This window comes from Echeneis naucrates, chromosome 9 (genome assembly GCF_900963305.1).
Source record: "Echeneis naucrates chromosome 9, fEcheNa1.1, whole genome shotgun sequence".
Classification (NCBI taxonomy): Eukaryota; Metazoa; Chordata; class Actinopteri; order Carangiformes; family Echeneidae; genus Echeneis; species Echeneis naucrates.
Window position 1 is genome coordinate 19,326,415 of NC_042519.1, and position 20,367 is coordinate 19,346,781.

The 20,367-nt window shown below is 40.3% G+C and overlaps 2 protein-coding genes across 5 annotated transcripts; one reads left to right on the forward strand and one right to left on the reverse strand.

Moving 5' to 3' along the window:
• Positions 1-596: 596 nt before the first annotated feature.
• LOC115048738 (ATP synthase subunit alpha, mitochondrial-like) lies at positions 597-4,734 on the reverse strand. The gene is made up of 11 exons (XM_029510452.1): positions 4,607-4,734; positions 4,027-4,102; positions 3,008-3,177; positions 2,672-2,845; positions 2,404-2,570; positions 1,999-2,299; positions 1,630-1,854; positions 1,421-1,528; positions 1,171-1,315; positions 913-1,063; positions 597-803 (listed from the first exon to the last, which is right to left on the reverse strand). The coding sequence occupies exons 1-11, from the start codon at positions 4,664-4,666 to the stop codon at positions 725-727; spliced, it is 1,656 nt and encodes a 551-aa protein (XP_029366312.1). The 5' UTR covers positions 4,667-4,734; the 3' UTR covers positions 597-724.
• Positions 4,735-6,697: 1,963 nt separating this feature from the next.
• On the forward strand, positions 6,698-19,838 carry LOC115049238 (E3 ubiquitin-protein ligase RNF165-like). Of its 4 annotated transcripts, XM_029511294.1 has the most exons (9): positions 6,698-6,997; positions 10,879-11,019; positions 11,101-11,213; positions 11,428-11,556; positions 12,284-12,413; positions 12,611-12,715; positions 13,110-13,205; positions 13,748-13,851; positions 16,167-19,838. In XM_029511294.1, exons 1-9 carry the CDS (start codon positions 6,932-6,934, stop codon positions 16,282-16,284), a joined length of 1,002 nt encoding a protein of 333 aa, XP_029367154.1. In that variant the 5' UTR covers positions 6,698-6,931; the 3' UTR covers positions 16,285-19,838. The 4 variants fall into 4 exon arrangements, with proteins under 4 accessions (XP_029367154.1, XP_029367153.1, XP_029367151.1 ...); XM_029511293.1 differs by having other exon boundaries at positions 10,933-11,240; XM_029511291.1 differs by having other exon boundaries at positions 6,698-6,992; positions 10,910-11,240; positions 11,425-11,556.
• The last annotated feature ends 529 nt before the right edge of the window (positions 19,839-20,367 follow it).

Genomic DNA, 20,367 nt, shown 5'->3' on the forward strand with positions numbered 1-20,367 from the left:
AACAAATTTAAACAAGGAAACTTCAAGGTTCTTATTTTACTTCAATCAATTTGAAAAAAAAAAAAAAAAACATTAGTTGCAATGTGAAAGAAATTCAATATCCTTTTTTGCAGAATAAGCCAAGAGCCAAAGTATAAAGAGGAAAAAGATGCTTTTTAAGCTATGGACTGAAATATAGATTAAAACAGAAGTTCTTGGGTTAAAACATAAGACATGACAATATAAGAGATGTGATGTGTGACAAGTCCACTGAATTTATTACCATGGTATCAAACATCATCTCAACTATAGTTGAGAAACTTATACTACACTCTTTCCATACTCTGAAACCAGTGAAGAACAGACACCCTGAGCCTGTCTAAAGCCAATTTCACCTTCTTTCACATAATGCTTGAATTAACTCACAGTTAGGAGGCAAGTGCTGTATGTGCATTGTTACACATAAGCTTTCTGTATATTTAAACACTCACACAAAAAAAAAAAAAAAAAGCATTTGATGTTTAAATAAAAGTTGTTTATCCACCATCTGCGCCTCAGCTCTAAACGAGACACTAAACTTAACTGCAGCTAAGCACAATCAGGATTTTACAGCACCGTAGGGTTGTAAAACTTTATTTGGAGAAATCTGTACATGGAGGTTTTGGCCTTCAGTGTGTTCACATATATAAGCATTATTGGGGACACAAATGGGTAGCTCACTGAAGAACAAGAGAAGTGCTATCCATTACTCAAAACTAGACAGGAAGTTGAGTACAATCTGCTTCAGTTTAGCGTCTGATGCCTCTGAGATCTTACCGTCAGCCCTGAAAAATAAAGCATGTCACATGAATCCTGTTTGGAATCCATTAATAACCGTTAGTCATTAAGAACCATTTTAAGATTTAAAAACAATAAATGAAAAACAAATCTTACTTGATTGCAGCAAGCAGATCCTGTTGCTGGCTGAGGATGTGCTGGAGGAAAGCTTTCTCAAACTTTGTGATCTTACTGGGCTCCATCTTGTCCAAGTGCCCTCTGACACCTGCATAGATGACTGCTACCTGCTCCTCAATGGCCATGGGTGCTGGAAGCAAGATCAGAGGCAACTTCATGGTCTAGAATTTAGCTTTGAAAGCCCTTTCAAGTTTTATAATGCCCTCAAAACCTAATTAAAACCAAAACAGCACTCACAGTACTGTCCTTGCTTCAGCAGCTCAGTGAGCCTGACACCCCTGTTAAGGAGCTGCTGGGTGGCAGCATCCAGGTCAGAACCGAACTGGGCAAAGGCAGCCACCTCACGGTACTGAGCCAGCTCCAGCTTCATGGTACCAGCCACCTATGGAGGATGAAGGAAAAGAAAGCACTTGATGAATGACTTTTTAAAAATGTAATGTAGAGATAACAGATGCCCCCCGCCAAAAAAAAAAAAAAAAGATATTACCTGTTTCATGGCTCTGGTCTGAGCAGCAGAACCTACTCTGGACACAGACAGACCCACATTGATAGCAGGGCGGATACCTTTGTAGAACAACTCAGTCTCCAAGAAAATCTAAAGAAAAAAAAGGTAACATTAAGACAACCACTATAACAGAACAATTCATAAATAAAAGATCACTTGTGAAAACAGACGAAGACAAGTTCAAGACAAACCTGTCCATCTGTGATGGAGATGACATTGGTGGGGATGTAGGCAGACACATCACCAGCCTGAGTCTCGATGACAGGGAGGGCAGTGAGGGAGCCGCCGCCAAAGTTGTCATTCATCTTAGCAGCTCTCTCCAGCAGACGGGAGTGCAGGTAGAACACATCACCAGGGTAGGCCTCACGACCAGGGGGACGACGCAGCAGCAGAGACATCTGACGATACGCAACAGCCTAAAGCGAGGGGGGAAGTAAGGTTAGTCTTAACTACGGCAATTTTTTTTTTCTCTCTCCCTTGGACCGTTCAGCAGCAAATTAGATGGTTTATTTTACCTGAGGGAAATTACTTTTTCACAGCCACTTCCATTTAGCCCTCACCTGTTTGGACAGATCATCATAGATGATCAGGGCATGCTTGCCATTGTCTCTGAAGTACTCTCCCATGGAGCAGCCAGAGTATGGGGCCAGGTACTGCAGAGGGGCAGCATCAGAGGCAGTGGCAGAGACCACAATGGTGTACTTCATGGCATCGGCGTCAGTCAGCCTCTTCACCAGCTGAGCCACAGTGGACCTCTTCTGTCCAATGGCAACATAGATGCAGTACAGTTTCTTCTTCTCATCAGTTCCATCATTGAAACGCTTCTGGTTGATGATTGTGTCAATGGCAATGGCAGTTTTTCTGCAGAGTGAAGATGCCCAGTTATTTGTAAGAATTTTTAATAGCTTTAGAGTATCAGTGACAGCATCCAAATCACATTTAAAATCTCCTTTCAGAGCATTTACCCAGTCTGTCTGTCACCAATGATCAGCTCACGCTGGCCTCGGCCAATTGGCACCAGGCTGTCCACGGCCTTGATTCCAGTCTGCATGGGCTCCCTCACAGAGATACGGGGGATGATACCAGGTGCTTTCAGACCCACACGCCTACGGGTCTTGGAGCCAAGGGGACCCTGAAGGAAGGAGGAAGGAATAAATGTCATCATTGAAAACAAACTGAGGAGAGAGGAAAAAAAAAAAAAAAAGCGAACAACATTACAACATGCCACATTACCTTTCCATCGATGGCATTTCCCAGAGCATCCACCACACGGCCAAGCAGCTCCTCACCAACAGGAACATCCACAATGGCGCCAGTCCTCTTCACGATGTCACCTTCCTTGATTAGCTTGTCATTACCAAACACCACAACACCAACGTTGTCAGGCTCCAAGTTCAGAGACATACCCTGGAAGAAGACACATTTTGCAAATTAGTAGCAAGTTTAGAGTTGTTCATTTAGCATAAAAATAAGAAAAAAAAAAGCAATGATTAATTTAAGCTCGTGTTACTTTCACACCTAGTTTAGTTTTAGTAAACTTTTAAAAAAATTTAAATTGTATTTTCTTACTTTCAGCCCAGAGGAAAATTCCACCATCTCTTCTGCCTGGACATTCCTCAGACCGTAGACTCTGGCAATACCGTCACCGATGGACAGCACACGTCCTGTCTCCTCCAGATCGGCAGAGGTGTCGGCCCCCATGATCTTCTCCTCCAGGATAGAAGACACCTCGGCTGTGCCTGTGAAAGAGAAGTAATAAAATTAGGTTATTAAGCTTAAGTTATTCCATTGTAATCATTAATGACTTTGGAAAGATTTTTCTAATAACACTGGACAAATATCTGGACAATTAGATTTTTGGTCATGATACTGCTCAACTTAGATACAAGACAATCCCCCAGTCACTTTGGATAAATATTACAAGACACTTGTAAAAAGGCAACAAAAAACAGTAATTTCTAAAGACTGTACTTTCCATTTCACTTTGGCTACATTGTAAAGGAGGCAACATAAACCCAGCAGTTTAAGTACACCTTTTAAAAAAACAAGACAACCTCAACCATATAAGCAAACAAAAAACAAAACAAATGCCATCCAACAAAATAGTTTTGCAATAAAGCCAAGTAGTAAAATTGAGTTTGCTGTCCAACTGTTTTAGAAGGTGCCTGTCCAAAGTTTTGGACGCTGCGGTCTGTAGTGCTGTTGAGTTGTATTATATACATTTAGGATTTTCAGTTATGTTTTTCATCCACATCTAAACAAAGTGAAGTCCGAATAACTCAAATCCTTATTTATAAAGTCAACAGCATAACAAATGAAGTCAATGTGAAATGATCAAACAAAATACTGACAGCTCGCTGAAGCAGTTTCAACACAAACATCGTGAGCAAACAGCGCGGATTTATTGCAGGACTCCTGTTACCAATTATTTCATCACAGTATTCCTAATAAAACAACAAACTGGGTTTATTCAATGACTGTGAAACATCTGACATCAGGAGCCATACTTTTATTAATGACCTTCATGAGTCACCCTTTGATGCTACACAGAAGTGAAGGATTGTGTTTTTTTTTTGTGCCTTTCTCACCTGTCTTCTGCAGCCATGGTCTGTGTGTATGGAGGTGATTGACCCCAACGCAGGCGGCCGGTAAGGTCTTAGACACCTGTGTCCAATGACAGACGGATTAAAAATCATATAAAAAAAACAAACGTAGGTTGCAGGTTAAAGTGCACTGAGCGGACCTAAAGCCTTTCTAGAAAAGAAAGCGCGGCGTAGATGTGTGCAGCAGGAGACATGCGCTGTCAGACTTTCTGACCTTCAAGCGTGGCTGAATGAGCCGCTAGCTGCCAGCTAGCATTAGCTCCGTGCTAACGTTAGCGCCGCTTTGGCCCTGCAGGGCGAGGGCTGACGCCTCACAACAGCAACATAAACAAGACATATTTAAAAAAAAAATAAAAATAAGCTATTCTTAACAAATATTAGCATTAATCAACAACGAGGACAGAGTGGCAGTGTTAATAGCTGCACCCATACGCGGATCCGGCAAGTTAGCTAGCGGCCTGTGTCGTTGACGTTACCCTTTACGCCCACAAGGTTCAGGCTGATGCGTTCAGCAATCTCGTTGTTGCTTTTGTTTTATCGTTCAGCTGAAAAAATAAATACTTACAAATCCGGCCCTTCTGGGCAAGGTCCTGGCCAAGGCTGCTGCAACTCTCACGGATAGCATTTTGTCGGGTTGCTAATGACCTGTCCTCCACCGCTGCCCGTGGGTGAATGTAATGGCTGAATGAACTCTTCTTCTATTTATCCGCCGCTCGTGTCGCGTTTCCTGCTATCGGACTCAACTGCACCACCTACCGACAGGAAGACGACACTGGTGCCATACGTTTATATTATGGACTGCAATGATTTTTTATCACAACTTCTCAAATGTTAAAAAGTATTCATGAAACGTCCTGACTTGAAAAATGTTTAAAACTGTTCTTGACCTTTGAGTGAGCACTTTAATTGAAATTGAATTTTTAAGACATACATATAAACTATATGTCTTCTACATATGTATGTGATAGAGTCTATTACATAAATACATAGAAGACATCTATTAAATACATGATAGATAAGTTCACTATATGACTCATATATGAGGGTGGCAGGATGGCATGGTGGTGAGTGTTGTTGCCTCACCTTGCAGCAAAAAAGATTCTGGGTTCAATTCCCTGGTATACGCATGTTTAGGTTAACTGGTGACTCCAGTGACCCCGACGGATAAGTGGCATAATTAATGAGATGAGAGCTTATATAAGATGTTCAGTGATAAAAATATACAAACATTTCTTCATTTGGCAGACACTTTTCTGCAACACTAGAGCTGCACTGCTGCCCAGGACCTTTCCACGTAGAGCTTGCAAGTTCTCCCCATGTGCTCCACTTTCCTGTCCAAAGACCTGCATAATGATATGATATGATTCTTTATGAAAATTATGATTGAAGATGACTGGCTAATGTTTGCTAATGTCTTATAAGAAATGGATGCACTTAACATGCATTATTGATGTTACACTAACAATCATAACTGCAAACCTGAGGACAAACAAGAAAATGCAAACATCTAAGTTCTTATCAAGGGTTGGGCAGCCCCACACTTTGAGAACCTCGAGCTTACATAATAAAAATAAAAATGTACAAACTTTCTAATGTCAACATTTCACATTCACTGTATTGTTCTTTATGTTTTGTAGGCTACTGCTTTAAATTCTACATGTACATACACAGTTAGTCAAACACACTGTGTAATTACAAATGGTTATACAATCAATAAGTTTGTAGTTGGCAATACAGATAAAATGTTTATGAATGGATTTTTGTCCATGGCAACTTTTTCAGAAGTGCTCACACAGTGAGACATCTGGCAATTTAAAAAACTGGCTAAAGAGACAAAAAATGAAAAGAGATCATTATTTCTGAATTGGGATTAAAAGGCACCATTAACTGTGTGACCAAAATCAGCTTTTTTCTTCTTAATTTACCAGAGTCAAAATGGATACCACCATTTGGAAGGTGTTTTCTAAGTTGAAAAACACAGAACAAGCAGTTTGAAATGAATTAATGTTTTTGGTAGATTTTTTCCTCACTGGATTCAAGGTCATCAACTGTACAGAAACCTGAGACATACTTGTGAGTTGTAATGCAGATGATTTGGAAAAAATATATTGTTTTATTTCTGAAGACTTGTAAATCCCATATTCACTGTATAATACATATAAATGTGAATGGACTGACAAAATGTTTTCAACACTTCACTAATTCAATCTCTTCAAACATTCATCAAAAAAAAAAGATTTACATCATAACTGTGGATGATAATTACGAACTATAATATATATTTGGCAACATAAGGTTACCATCATTGATGGCTATAATTCACAACCAACAATTTGATTCCTACAAGTTTATTTATTTATTATTATTATTATTTTATTTATTTTTTTTTTACAGTTTTTCAACCTTCATCTTTATGTCATTTAATTTAATTATGTGAAGCTGCTCCTGCTCTTTGAAACTCTTTTGACCTCTTAGGCGCTTCTCATTTTGACTTTCTAAAGCAAAAAAAAAAAAAAAAAAATAAATAAAAACAACTTAATTTATAACTACGTGAGTTTAATTTCATCTTAGCTTCCTCAGATCGGGTTTGTTCCGCCGCAACATCGCCCTCTTTTGCCCCGGACATCAAATGACATGTCTGCTTTTGTCAACGACAACCAGGCGAGTCAGACAGTCGATCCGTGCGGTTTGCCCGTGGTGCTAGTCAGCCATCCATCCAGCCAGCCAGCCGGCCAGCCAGCCAGCCAGCAACAACAACAAAAACAAAAACAACAACAACAACAACAACAACAACAACAACAACAACCAGCCGCCTGAATGTAGATCCGCATGGGCTGCTACTACCCGGTCTCTCCGAACAACCCAGCGGAATCATAAGAAGGATCCCAGGATGGTGTTAGTGCATGTCGGATATCTGGTTCTTCCCGTATTCGGCTCAGTCAGAAACAGAGGTACGGTATGAATATCCACATCGATCCAAAAAAACAAAAAAAACAAAAACAAAACAAAACAAAAAAAAAAAACATGTGCCCTGTTTATCTTAATATTCACTGCAGCTGTTTTGGCTAGCTAGCCGGAGCTTAGCCGCCGGGCTAGCTCGCGTTAGCTAGCTTAACGATAATAATAACGATCATAATAAACGCTCAAATTATCCGCCAAACGCGATATTAAATCTTTTTCCTCTCCTTATGTTTTACTTAATATGAACCACTGAATAATCTAGTCTACCGCATATATATTTATATATATAATTTTTTTTAAACAATTGCCTGCCGCTTGAAGATAAGCTAACTGGCTCCTTTTTTGGCTCTGGCTATATCTTGGAACGGAAGCGTTTCTCACAAAGGATTACACACGGACGGGGCGTGCGGTCAAAAACCACAATCCCTGCATTAGACGGTGGCTGTGAACGTGAGGTACATTTTATTGGTGTGATTTGTAATTCAGTGAGAGTACGATGCATTGTTACCCCCCCCCTCCCCAAAAAAAAAAAAAAACCTCTACAATACGGCGCTATTCTGTATTTGCACTGTAAAAATACCGCAAAATAGACGTAGCCTCTCCAGCCAGTCAGCTTATCTGAGCCTGGATGATGTCATTTGAAGATCATCTGCTTCAGCTAGCACTCGCTTTTAAAAAAGATATATATACATATATATTATTATTTCTTATCTCCCCCACCGTGATTTTCACTAATTATTATCCGTGTCAATCGGCCAACAGTCTAATTGATAGTTGGACAATTGCCCGGCGATCGTGGACTTTGGAGCCATCAATACATCAGTCACCCCCCCCTTTTTTTTATGTTATTTTATTTTATTTTATTTGCTAATTGGCAATTCAGCAGCTGCTTGGTTGAAGCTGCCGAATTGCAAAGAAAGAAAGAAAGAAAGAAAGAAAGCAAGCAATACAGACCGGAGTGTGCGGTCACACTTTAATGATGATAAAGCTACAGTGTAATATAATTTCATAACAGTGGCATCAGTGATTTCATTGTGCTTTTATTTCTGTTCTTATTTCCCTGTTTCATAGTATGGAGGCTGGCTCTACATTCTGCATTTATCAGATCTTTGTCGTCCCCCCCATTGTGTAGCTAATGATCATCTGCTGCTGTGTGGTGTGGCGTGGCCTCTGCCTGTTCTCTGCATTTAGCTGTATTGTGAATCCCTTCTTCATTTCCTCTTTCCATCAGAAGACGACATTGGTATATAAAAATTAAAAAAAAAAAAAAAAAAAAAAGAGCACCCCCCCCCTTTTCCCAAGATGTATTCAGCCGTAGACTTTCCATGTTAAGCTGACTAAAACAATAGCTAACACCTAGACCAGAGCACCTTTTTGTCTTTTTTTCTGTCAAATTGCTGTAGCACTGAGTTTTAACATTTTAGCTCCTTTTTAGATATCAGTTGAATGTCATTGTGTACCTCCCATCCAGTCTTGATAGACAACATGCTGTAAATTCCTGTAAAGTGGATACATTTTGCATGATCTCAAACACTGCACTGCATTGTTGAACACCAGAATTTGGCTCATCTTCCTTCTCTTCACACAAGGTGCAATGTACGTGAACAAAATGACCTATAATTGATTTCTAAAAAAGCATGCAAAATTGAAACCACGTGCATGCCATTTTTATTGTGAAACTCAGCATTTCACCAAACGCTGTAACATGAACCCTCGAAATGACTGAAGGTACACTGCACCTGCACACAGCAACCTGCCATAACTGTCTCCATTTTCGTGTAATCCTTTTGTTCCCTTTGCAAATTTCAAGCTTTGAATCACACTGAATTGTCAGGGCTGTTTGGCCCATGATGGGCAAATGAAACCAAACATTTAAGTAAGCAAAACATGCTCACTGGTGGTTCATCACTTCCCAATTTTCCCCACTAACATAAGGCCAAAATGCTATCCATTTCACAGGGATGCCTATTTTTCCTGCACTGCTAAAGAGATCCTCTATTAGTAATAACGTCTTTATTGTTTGGTTGTGGTCTCTCTTTACCTTTTGTTCTGATAATAGTACTTTCAATGCATGGTCACATTTATGATTCATAATTTTTGGTTTTTGTTTTTCTACATTGACTAGTGAAAATCCAATGTAATCTTTCTGTAGTAAAGATGTACCCTGCTGTACTGGAATCATGTGCTGTAGCCAACACGTCTGCTCATTGGATGCCGCTTTTGTTCTTTTTAACCCTATATGGAGCATGGTGGGCCTTGCCTTCAGTCTATGTTGTTTATTTTTGTTGCATGGATTTATACTATTATTACAAACAAACAAGAAAGAAAACACCAATTCCACATATACTAATATTTTTCAATAAAGAATATAGTGTTTTTCCTAACCTTCAGTGTGCTTCTTGCTGATTTCCATTTATTGTCCTCCCTCTCCCTTGTCCCTACCTGCCCCCCCCCCCGCCCCCCTCCCCCCTTCCCCTCTCCACCCCCACCCACCTCCTCTCCCGCTGTGACAAAGATAGACGATTTCCACGCTTCCTCCATCACAGGGCCCGAATGAGTCTATCTGCTGTCATTCATGGTGATCGTTTTCACTGAGACGCTTGAAAATGCAGTGTGCTACTTAAAACTGTAGACTTGAGCTTTTGACCCAAAGCAGCAAGGTCATCTGCCAGCCTTCAACTACACTGACGACCTGCTAAGCTGAAAATACTGCGGGAAAGTCTTACTGCTTATCTTTCCTGGGTGTTTTTAAAATCATACTGCCTTTGTCAAGCGTACTCCTAGTAAATGCAATGTAGACGTTGCCTATTTCCTCATGATTTAAAGAAAAATGTCCTGTTTACATCAGAATTTGTCATGTTTTTTACACTGTCAAAGCAGATTTAACTGAAACCCTATGTTTTTTTTTTGTATCTTCTGTAAGAACTGAAAAAAAAAATCTAATCTCTAAACTGGCAGGATTCTCTAAAAATTCACTGCTTCACTTTTTTTCCCCTCAAATGGACCTAACAGAGCACATTGTGCTGAATCCTGCTCTATTGCAAGACTATTATGGCTTCTTTTGGCCAGGCTTTCCTCAAAAGTTCCTAATCAGAGCTCAGTTTGTCAGTGCAGTGTCTCAGTTCTTCCATAATCAGAAAGGTCTTTTACACCCTGAGCACAGCATTAAAACCATATTGCACCGCAGCACAAGCTAGGCTGTCTTTTTCTCCCAGTTCAGTCCCGACAGCAGTCTGTTCGCTGCAGATGCCAAATAGCTGTGGTTGGAGAGTAAAAAAAGCATTCAAGCTATTTCCCGTCAAATCCTGAATGTGCATATGGGAAAGGAACTACAGCTACAGCGCACTGTATGTCTAAGGCACAAAGAAACAGTATGGGTCAGTAAAGGAAAGCTACATAATGTGCAGTAATGGACTGGTATCATTTTTGAGAATTAAGGATTTTATCAATAGGGTTGTGTGTGTGTATATATATATATATACAGAGACTTGGCGCCTAAACAGTTGAAGGTATATCTGCTTGAGTGCACTGACCTGCTGTCAGCTGCAGAACTTACAAGAAATGAGCTGTGTTGAAGACCACATATTGGTAGATTTCATCTGTTCTGATCCAGTTCGCTTGTTTGTGAATCAGAAGACCAAGAGTCGATCCAGAGGTCGGAAACGCAGTTAAAGACATGAAAGCTCACGTTTTTCTTGTACAGGACCGAAAATGGTTGTCATTTTCATGGTAACCATCATGGTAACCATCATTTTCCCACCCCCACAGAAGTATTTTTCACCCTAGGTAAGAGGTAGGGCTTCATTAACATGCTATATCACACACAGTGACACCACATTTCACCCACAATTAATTCCAGCTAATCTCTCCCCTCAGGTGCCTGACAACTTCTCCTTATCCTCCACAGGATCCCATTTCAACCGGCAACAGCAACAGCAGCAGCAGCAGCACAGCCATGCTACCTCTTGCCGGCACTTCCAGTTAGGTCCTCAGGCTCCGCTGCCCATGGACTTCCCCATGCCCCACCCAGGGCAGCCACAGTCAGGCATAAACCCCCACCTGGCCCCCCCTGGCCACCAGCACGGCCCTCCGCTCCACCCGCCCCTCAATCCCCTGCCCACTCCCCAGTTCCAGGACATCCCCGCCCCTCCCTTCCTACCTCAGGCATTACACCAGCAATACCTCCTCCAGCAGCAGATCCTCGAGGCCCAGCACCGACACATCCTGCCACCCTCCAGGTATCCAGGCAGGGTTGCAGCGAAATTCCCAAATGTTCTCAGTTATGGTTCAGTCGGACTGTTTGGGCATTATGATTTTACAGTTCCATGACATTAGGTCATAGTTCCTGTTTCCTGTGGTGAAAGAGAAAAAACAAAACAAAACAAAACTGATTGTTTTCAATTGCTTGGTTCTTTATCTTAGTAGACGCACCCCAGAGAGAGTTCCTCACCAGCCCCACAGATTGCGGCCTGGGTACGAGTTTGCTCCCCCTCTTCATGTCCCCCCTCAGCCTGTGGTGCAGCAGCCACGTTACCTGGCTGAGGGCACAGACTGGTAAGCTGTGCACCTTTAATTTCACAGTATGTAGTATCACAGAGGCCAGCTGCAGGCTAATGATGTTATTATAATGCTAGTTTAAGTTAAAAAAGGAACTGCGTGACATTTCCCATCTCTGTTTTAATTGAGCATTTGAAATATCCTTTACCTTTACTGATTATTCTTGTCTAGTTCCACCATTTTTTCTCGATACCTCTCGGGAACTTCTCTGCTTGCCAGCTAACTAGAGTACACTCACTCAGCATACATTATTAAGTGTTAGAGATTACTTAATATAGGGACACACATCTGCAGAAATATGTCCCGCAATAACAAAGATACTTGATTGGGAATAACTGGCCTGAATGTAACTATGGTGGTGAAAAGACACTGTGCTGTGGAAAAATCTGTTGTTAACAAAAGACAATTCGCCAGAAACACAATAAAATAATGGCTGTGGGTGAAATCACTCTCATTCATTACTCGCTCTCTAGGGAGTCCTGTGCAGAGTACAATGTTGTAAGCTCATAAAATGTATATTATCTACAGTATATATACTGACTATATGTTGTACACTAAACGAATGATGCATTGTACGATACTGTAGGGTATAATAATTCTCACTATAAAATTTTGACAGTACCAGAAATTGGCAAACTTCCGATATAGTTGGATACAGAGGGAGCAGGGAGGGATTCAGTCTTTTGTCTCTCAGGCTCAAACTTGTTTTCTGGTTTCTGCTCAGGGATCTGAGTGTAGATGCTGGACTGCCCCCCCACCAGTATCACATCCATCCACTACCGCAGCACTATCAGCACTACTTGACGTCTCCTAGAATGCACCACTTCCCAAGAAACAATGCCTCAACACAAGTGGTGAGGGTCCTCCTCAGTATAATAAACATCGCTTGTCTTGATGAACTCTGAGCAATTCTTGTGGTTTCTTTAACTAACCTCAACACCCAGCAGCTGGGTGTGACCTGTTTTGCTGTTGTTGTTTGTTTGTTTGTTTTTTTCCTGAGTTTTGCTGCAGAGCTGGCTGATGGTCGCTTATTTTATCTGTCATCTTCCAGGTTGTCCATGAGATCAGAAACTACCCATATCCCCAGCTGCACTTGCTTGCTCTGCAGAGTCTCAACCCCTCCCGCCACGCATCTGCTGTAAGAGAGAGCTACGAGGTTTGTGCTGCCACTTCCTTTCTTTCTCTCTCTAGCAGACACACCAGTCGACACTAATTTATCATTGTTTTCTCTGTGACCAATGCGCCAGGCAGGCTCAAGTGTGTAACTGATTTTCTTATTTTCAGTTGCTCTGGGTTCCAGCTGCCTTGAACGACCCAGCTGTCTTTAATCTCATGAAATTTTATTTAATTCAAAGAAGATGCGATTGTCCTCTGAGAGACTCTCCCCTCTTGCCTGAGGCACCAATTACATAAAATCAAAATAATACACACATTTCTCGCTTGCATTTTGATATTTCCTCTTTCTCTGCAGAAATGCACAAAGCTTTTTTTTTTTTGCCTAGTTTCAACCAGAATGTAAAATCATAACCATTTGTTCTTTCCTTTTGCAGGAGCTCCTGCAGCTGGAGGACAGACTGGGCAGTGTCAACCGTGGAGCGGTCCAAACCACCATAGAGAGATTCACTTTCCCTCACAAGTACAAAAAGGTAAAATGGTCAGCTTTCGTACTTTTCAGCTCTGTGGTACACCCATTTGATGTGGCGTGGTACAGAGGACTCATTGGGCTGGAAATGAACGAGAGGAATGGGAGAGGCAGCAATAGCTCCAGAGGATCAAAGAGCGAAGATGAGAGTTTTAAGGGGGAGGGTCACGACTCTCAGAGTAGTTCAAGGGTCAAACTAATTTCCATTAGCCGATTAGTGAGAGGTCTGCAGCGTGCACGATATAAGGCGAGGGGTGACTCATCCAGCTATCTGCAGATGTGTGCGTGGCATGAATGTGAAAAAGATCGTCTCCACTAAATATGACCCAAATACTCTGGAAGGAGTGTCAGATCACTCGGTACACTGTGAGTGAGAGGAAGTAATGGAGTCTTCTCTTTCTGATGTCTGTTTTTTTTTCTCTGGGAAACATGATTTGGTGTTTCTTCTTCTCTCGGCCGAGTCCAAGACACCCGTGGCAAAAACATTACTTGCACTTGCACGTAAGAGCTTTAATAATTGAAGTCTGTTTGCCTTTCTCTCTGCAGAGAATACCCCAGGACCTGAAGATGTGTCTGGAGGATGAGGAGCTGGACACAGACGAGAAGTGTACCATCTGTCTGTCAATGCTGGAGGATGGAGAGGATGTCAGGTAAACCATACATGTATTTTTAGCTTTTTAACAGGAAAAAAAAATGGCTGTAATGATGTAAAATGAACAGTTGTCATTTTTTTTGTCCTCCCGGGTTGTAGTTCTGTTCCCATTCATGATTCAGCCATGCTAACTCTCTCGGACGATCTGTCAGTTGATCAACCACTTCAGTCCAGCAATTATCAAATTGATTGCTCTAATTGTAATTTTGTACGTACATTCATAAGCCCCATAATACAAGAGACTCTTCCAGCTATTTCCTTTTATCTCTTGAGTTCAGTGAAACATCCTGGATTGATTTCCAGTAATCCGACCGTCTTTGGTGACTTTTCCTTGAGTTTTTGGCAAAATGTCCAAAAAGCATTTGGAAGGCTTGCCATCCATTTTCACTGCTCAGTTTTTTTTTTTGTTATTGCAGTCTTCCTCCAAATGTTTCTTGCCTGGTGAGAGTTTTGATCAGTTTGAAAATTCCTGAAACATGTTAGTCTCATGGAATATTTTTTGCCCAATTGGTGTTGGTATGCTGTTGTGATGAATATTTTTGCTTCAGGTTGTTCGGGGGAACGCTTTCCCTTCAGATAAAACCTTAAAACATCTTCACGTTTCCTTTTTGGACATATTCACGATGCTCTTTGGCAGAATGTGCACACAGCCATCGAGTCTCAGTAGTTTTTAACCCTAATTTGGTTGTGGCTCGTAAATTCAAAGCACCAGGTCCAACAATCCTATCACAGGATTTATTCCAGCTCCTTATCATGAAAATGCTTCCTGAAGGCAACATTAGCATTTCACACATGTCTCACTGGCAACACACACTGACAGAGAAAATTAACTTTACTTTTTGAAAACCACTACAAGGCGGGATGTTGCTTATTTATTGAGGTTTTTTTTGTTTTGTTTTTTTCCAAAGGAGACAGGACACGTAAAGCCCATGAAGGTATAAACAGTGGTTTGATACAGAGATACCTCTGTTCTAACCCTGCTGAGCATATTGTTTATGCAGCCTGTTATGATGGGAAACCAAGAAGAAAATATGTACAGCTTGTGAAAGTGCAATGATCTGAATCATGAAAGTACACTCCCAAACAACTGTCTCAAAATCCTTGCAAGGGAAATAAAATCAATCAACAGCTCACTATTACTCTTGCAGTATTGAAAATCTTGAATTTTTGGGTGAAATCTAGTTTTTGGAAGTTAGCACATTTAGAAGCTAATATTTTTACTTAGTGGTTGATGAAATGATCATAATAATACTGGAACTGTCCTTCAGGTTGTCATCGGGGGAGACAGTAGCACTGAACTGCAAATGTGATCTTGAGGGACCAACTGGGATCAGAATATGTGGATGTTAACATCTTTTGAAATTCTCATTAAATGACCAAATGCTCTCTCTAACTGTATTGTGGAAAGTAAATGAGCATTTTTAGCAGCAGTCACAGTTTTCCCAGATAAAATCAGATGTGAGCTGTGAGGCGAAATTTGATCAGAAGAGGTCACTTGAGACACATTCTGATGCCAAATGTGAACCACTGCCAGACAACTGAGTCTATTCTCGACACAATCTGGATATTTAACACGACAGCACTCGTGAATCACGTTGACTCAGTGTAACTAAGCAGATTACCCGCTCCCTGTTATACATATTATGGTTTGGTTTTGTTAGATTTGTTTACGAGATTAAACTCAAAATGCAATATGTAAAACTTATTTGTGTCATTGGCACTCGTATTTCCAAGGTCGGTCTAAAGGGAAATCAAATTATTCCTTTCATTATTCATTAATGTGCTGGATATATTCTCAATTTATTGACTATTTTGTCTATAAAATGTAACTGTAAATAATTGCCAAATTAAGATTACATTTTCAAATAGCTTGTATTACCTCACTAACTGTCCAAATTGAGAGAAAATTTATATGTTCTATTTAAAAATCAACAAATCTTCCCACAGGAGAAGCTGCAGCCAAAGAAATCTGGCATTTTTACTTGAATGACTGATGTGATTACTCAGTTAAAAAGACACACATACTTCTTCATTAAGTACAAAGGCTGAATGGACAAAATGCAAATATACACAAAATACTTGACACCATAGAAATGAATATAATACTATAAATGTAAAATAATGTATCTATAAATATGTTAATATTTTTTTTTTTTTTTGTGATGAATTATGTTTTTATCGGTTGAGAATATTCCCCAATTTTCTTAAGATGTATAAATCCTTGATTAAAAAATTATCACATTGGTTGTTTTGGAGAGCTACGGTTTTGCCGTGTTCCATAAATTTCTGATCACGTCTCGTCTGCTTCCGTAGGAGATTACCCTGCATGCACCTCTTCCACCAGGCGTGTGTGGACCAGTGGCTGGCCACCAGCAGGAAATGCCCCATCTGCAGAGTGGACATTGAGACCCAGTTGACCCCGGACAGTTGATGGCTCCTGTCGACTCCTGCAGCTTTGGATCTGGTCTTGTGAATTCTCCATTGCCTCCCCTCTGAGGGGAAGCTCTGCCAAACATCCCTCTTCCCTTCTGCATCACTCAGCGAGCCTGCCTTCTGAGACAGTGGTGACGGAGGGATCAACAAAGCACACTCACCCACAACACAGCGAGGGACAGGGGTTGATGCACAGATAAGTGGCTGGACTGAAGGTTGGTTGAACGGACTTTTGCTGGATGTAAACGGTAGGAGCAGACACGTATGGACAGATGTGCTGAGGCTTTACGTGATTCTGTCAGATTGTGTACCCTGTGTGCATCTCTCCATACAGCCAGAGGACACTCTGACTACCAACCTCCCCGCCTCAATGTGGTATATTAAGGCCACCTCCCTGCCACAACATCCAAACCCTTTTCCCCCCAGGCCTATGAAAAATCCTTTAAGCTGCACTCTGCCCAAGCCCTCAGCACATCTGTACAGAACATTATCAAATGATTAGCATGAGGTTGTTTGGTGTGAACTCTTGTAGCTGAACGCTTGTGGTGTAATGGAGTATAGTACTGAATAAGTATTTACAGAGTAACAGTGTTGTGTAGCAAGCAAAAGCCTTTTGAGAAATATGTTTGTGAAAAATAAACCTACAGAGAGGGTGAATATAGCTCTAACAGTGAGAACATTCAGTGTGTTAAATCATAGGCAAACGGGAGAAAGAGCTAGTTGTGTAAAAAGGCCAAAAATCCCTCTCTCTTGTCTAACATGGTTTTGGATTTCCAGTTAGTAGATGCCATCAGAGTTGATGCTAAACCCGCTAACTGCAGGCATGGCTTCCAGTGATCTGTGTAGTGTCGTAGTCAGGCCTCTTTAATCTAGAGCAGAGGCCTCAGATGTGCATGCTGTATGGCAGGCTTGGGCTGTGTCGTAAATATTGTGGAGCAGTAGAAACAGGGACTGTGTCTGTGCATGTGAACCGTATACTATGACTCCGACGATCCCACTCATTCATAGAGGAGGACAAGAATGCACCTGATACCCCACTCTCCCACCACCCCCCCCCCACCCCTCCCCCACTCTAGACCAAAGTTGCCCTTAGACACCGATCTCAGACAAATGTAGCATTTCTCTCCTAATATTTATTTGTGATTAGGATTCAAAGAGCTGCCAACGGATCTGTGTCTAACTGCAACTCCTCTGTGTTGCCTCGCTCATGGCATGATCATGATCGTGAGAGGCCTGCATGGGCTTGAGGGTGCAGTGCCTGAGTCTTGCCATCAGAGTGAATAAAATCTTGACATTTGTATTACCTATTACCAGAACCTTATTGCCTATCGAACAAGCACATGTGATTTCTATATACAGTGAATCGCCTCTGTTGTGTATCGGCTCCTTTCATTTCAATCTAAGTTGCTCCCCACTGTTTGATTAAAAAGACTGTCTGGTGTTACAGGGAAAATACAAAACTAGTTTGCCTGTGATATGTGCTAGAATGTGTATGATTGTCCCCACAGCCCCCTCTCCCCCCATGGTAGTAGTGTATGGTATTGCTAGAACAACTGTGATATGTTCAGTGATAGAAGCCGTCTTCTCTATATCATGCATGAACCATATTGGCGTAGTTCACTTGAAGGAGGGTGAAAGGGAGAAAAAGCCATCCATTTGAAAAATACCAAACAATTGTTCTTAACATTAGTTTTATTTCAATTGTCTCTCTCTTCTTCTTTTTTTTTCCTGCCATTTCTTTTTGTTCTTATTACTTGTAATTTTTACTTTTAGTTTTTCTTTTGCTCACATGCCAATTTGGACATGGTACTAATATGCCAAGTCCTTGTCCATTTTAACCATAGTGAAGAAAAAGCTGCAATGCTGCAAAAACATATTTATTGTTGTTATAATGTAGCTTGTGTTTTGTAAATGCACTATAATATGGAGATGCCTGAGTTTTGGTTTGGTGATGTGGGTTCTTCTTGTCCTAGATTTTGTGTTTCTTATCAGTTTCAAGTATTTTCATGCTTCCTTGTGTATTATTGGAGGGTAACTTGACTGTTTGTGTTGCGTTTTTTATTTTGTATGAAACCTCCATCCAAAAAACTACAGATGGATGAAAATGGAGGTTCGCTAGTTCACATAGAATGCTGTGATTAAAGATGCCTTAAGTATTTAACAATCATTATTTATTACTAACTGTAGCTAGCTAGCTATTGTGGTGGAATATTTAATGTCTCTATCTCATAACTTTGCAATTTAATCAATATATTTATTTAAAATAACACAAAATATTAAAAAAAGAATACCTCATTATGCATTGGTCGGTGGGGATGCTTTTGCATGCCGTCTGTGTTTTCTTTTTCAAGGGGGAAAAAAAGAAACGTGTTGAAAAATTGACTGGGGGTGTTTCCCAACACATTTTCTAGCCAGCATGGTGCTGTTGATGTGGACTACATTCCATTCATGTCATTTTTTACTTTAACATATTTTTGGTTTCTTAAGTATCATCCCTGCTTTGAGCTGAAGCAGACGTCTTAGTATGGCGCCACAATTAGCTTGCCTTTGTTATATGATGCTTTGCTTCCCACAATCAATTCAATTTTTCATTTTTCGGTTTTATTGCAGCCACATTCATGATATTTCATCTGGTTCTCAATTTAGCGCATATTATTTTAGGACCCACGTAACAAGCTATATGATTTGTTCCTATGTATTGCTGGCTGTTGCTTTGTGTGGGATTTTGGGAAATATGTAACATGCTAACTTGAGCCATTGATCTTATTGAGCAAAACTTCTGGTGTACTGTGGTTATACAATATAGATAGCGTGTTTTACACCTGGGTATAATAAGCTAACTACGTTTTTGGTGTGCATTTCTTATTAATACTGTACTAATCCTGCAAATTATTATACATGTATTGGATTCGAATGAAGCTGGCTGGTCTTACTATTATTCTTATTTCATTTCGTGCTCTCACTGGCCTTACCCCACGCCCTCCACAGTGTACCCCCATTACTCCAGAGCGAACTGGACAGTAGCCATAGTATTAACTCAAGCTGATGAACCGGAATGAACAGTAGAACTTAAAGCACAAGCTTTTTAATGCATGTCCTTCTCAGGTTTTCCTATGTGTATGTGGGAGTAGCTCTGTAGATGTGTTTAATATGATGCTGTACCTTCTTGAATATTTCAGATGTTTCTTTGCTGCTGAAAAAATGTTGATTATTAACCTGCCAGTGAAAAAGGGAAGTGGCCATCTTTGTACAACACACTGCTGTTTTGCTGTAACCGCGCAATGTTTTATGATCTTGAGTATTTTATAGAAAAGTAGAAGTATGTATCAATAATATGAAAGCAATAGCTAAATCATAATGAAGAATAACATGATCAGTGAATATTGTGGAAAATCTTTAGATTCACTCTGGGTGGATTTTGTACTGTATTTATTACTAATGATGATGCAAAAAGTTGCATAGCTTAACCCAAACTGTTCTGTCTCTTTTTTATTTATTGTCTTGTATATGATCTTTTTGTATGTGTTTTTCAAATAAACTGCCTAAAATGCTGAGAACTAATCTAGTTTGTGGTGTTGTGTGGTGTCCTGTTGTTATCATTTACTTAATAATCTGCTCAAATATCTCACAAATATTGACCAGTATTGGTTACAATCACTACTTTGGTTTAATTATAAATGTTGACTCTTAAATAATGTAATAAAACAAGAAACTGCGCCTCAGAAATATCAACTAAACACGTGCAATCATTTTGAAACACTGCCACTATCCTGCTCAGAATTTTTATGCTATTTTTGTCAGCAGTGTAAAAAACAAATATTGGCTAATCTAAAATTACTTGAACTTGTGAAAATTAATTTGATATTCGACTTGCTGAACTGCACAACATCTCAGTTTTACTGTTTTATTTTAACAGGTGTAAAGTTATAAATATGCAAATACTGGTATAAATTTGGGTTTGAAATTACATTAAAAACCATTTACAAGTTCTTTTTTTACCTTCTTTTCTCAGCTGTATTTAACAATAATGATAATAATGATAATTCCTGGTAGTGCAATTAATAATTTAGATAGACCTGGA

What these genes read in the sequence shown, in the direction of transcription:
- LOC115048738 (XM_029510452.1), bottom strand. Translation starts at nt 4,666, where the DNA reads ATGCTATCCGTGAGAGTTGCAGCAGCCTTGGCCAGGACCTTGCCCAGA. An exon ending in ACCATGGCTGCAGAAGACAG is followed by an intron (nt 3,178 to 4,026) that starts GTGAGAAAGGCA and finishes TCTCTTTCACAG; the next exon opens with GCACAGCCGAGGTGTCTTCT. An exon ending in GAAATGCCATCGATGGAAAG is followed by an intron (nt 2,571 to 2,671) that starts GTAATGTGGCAT and finishes TCCTTCCTTCAG; the next exon opens with GGTCCCCTTGGCTCCAAGAC.
- LOC115049238 (XM_029511291.1), top strand. Translation starts at nt 6,932, where the DNA reads ATGGTGTTAGTGCATGTCGGATATCTGGTTCTTCCCGTATTCGGCTCA. An exon ending in CGGCTCAGTCAGAAACAGAG is followed by an intron (nt 6,993 to 10,909) that starts GTACGGTATGAA and finishes TATCCTCCACAG; the next exon opens with GATCCCATTTCAACCGGCAA. An exon ending in TCCCTCACAAGTACAAAAAG is followed by an intron (nt 13,206 to 13,747) that starts GTAAAATGGTCA and finishes TTCTCTCTGCAG; the next exon opens with AGAATACCCCAGGACCTGAA.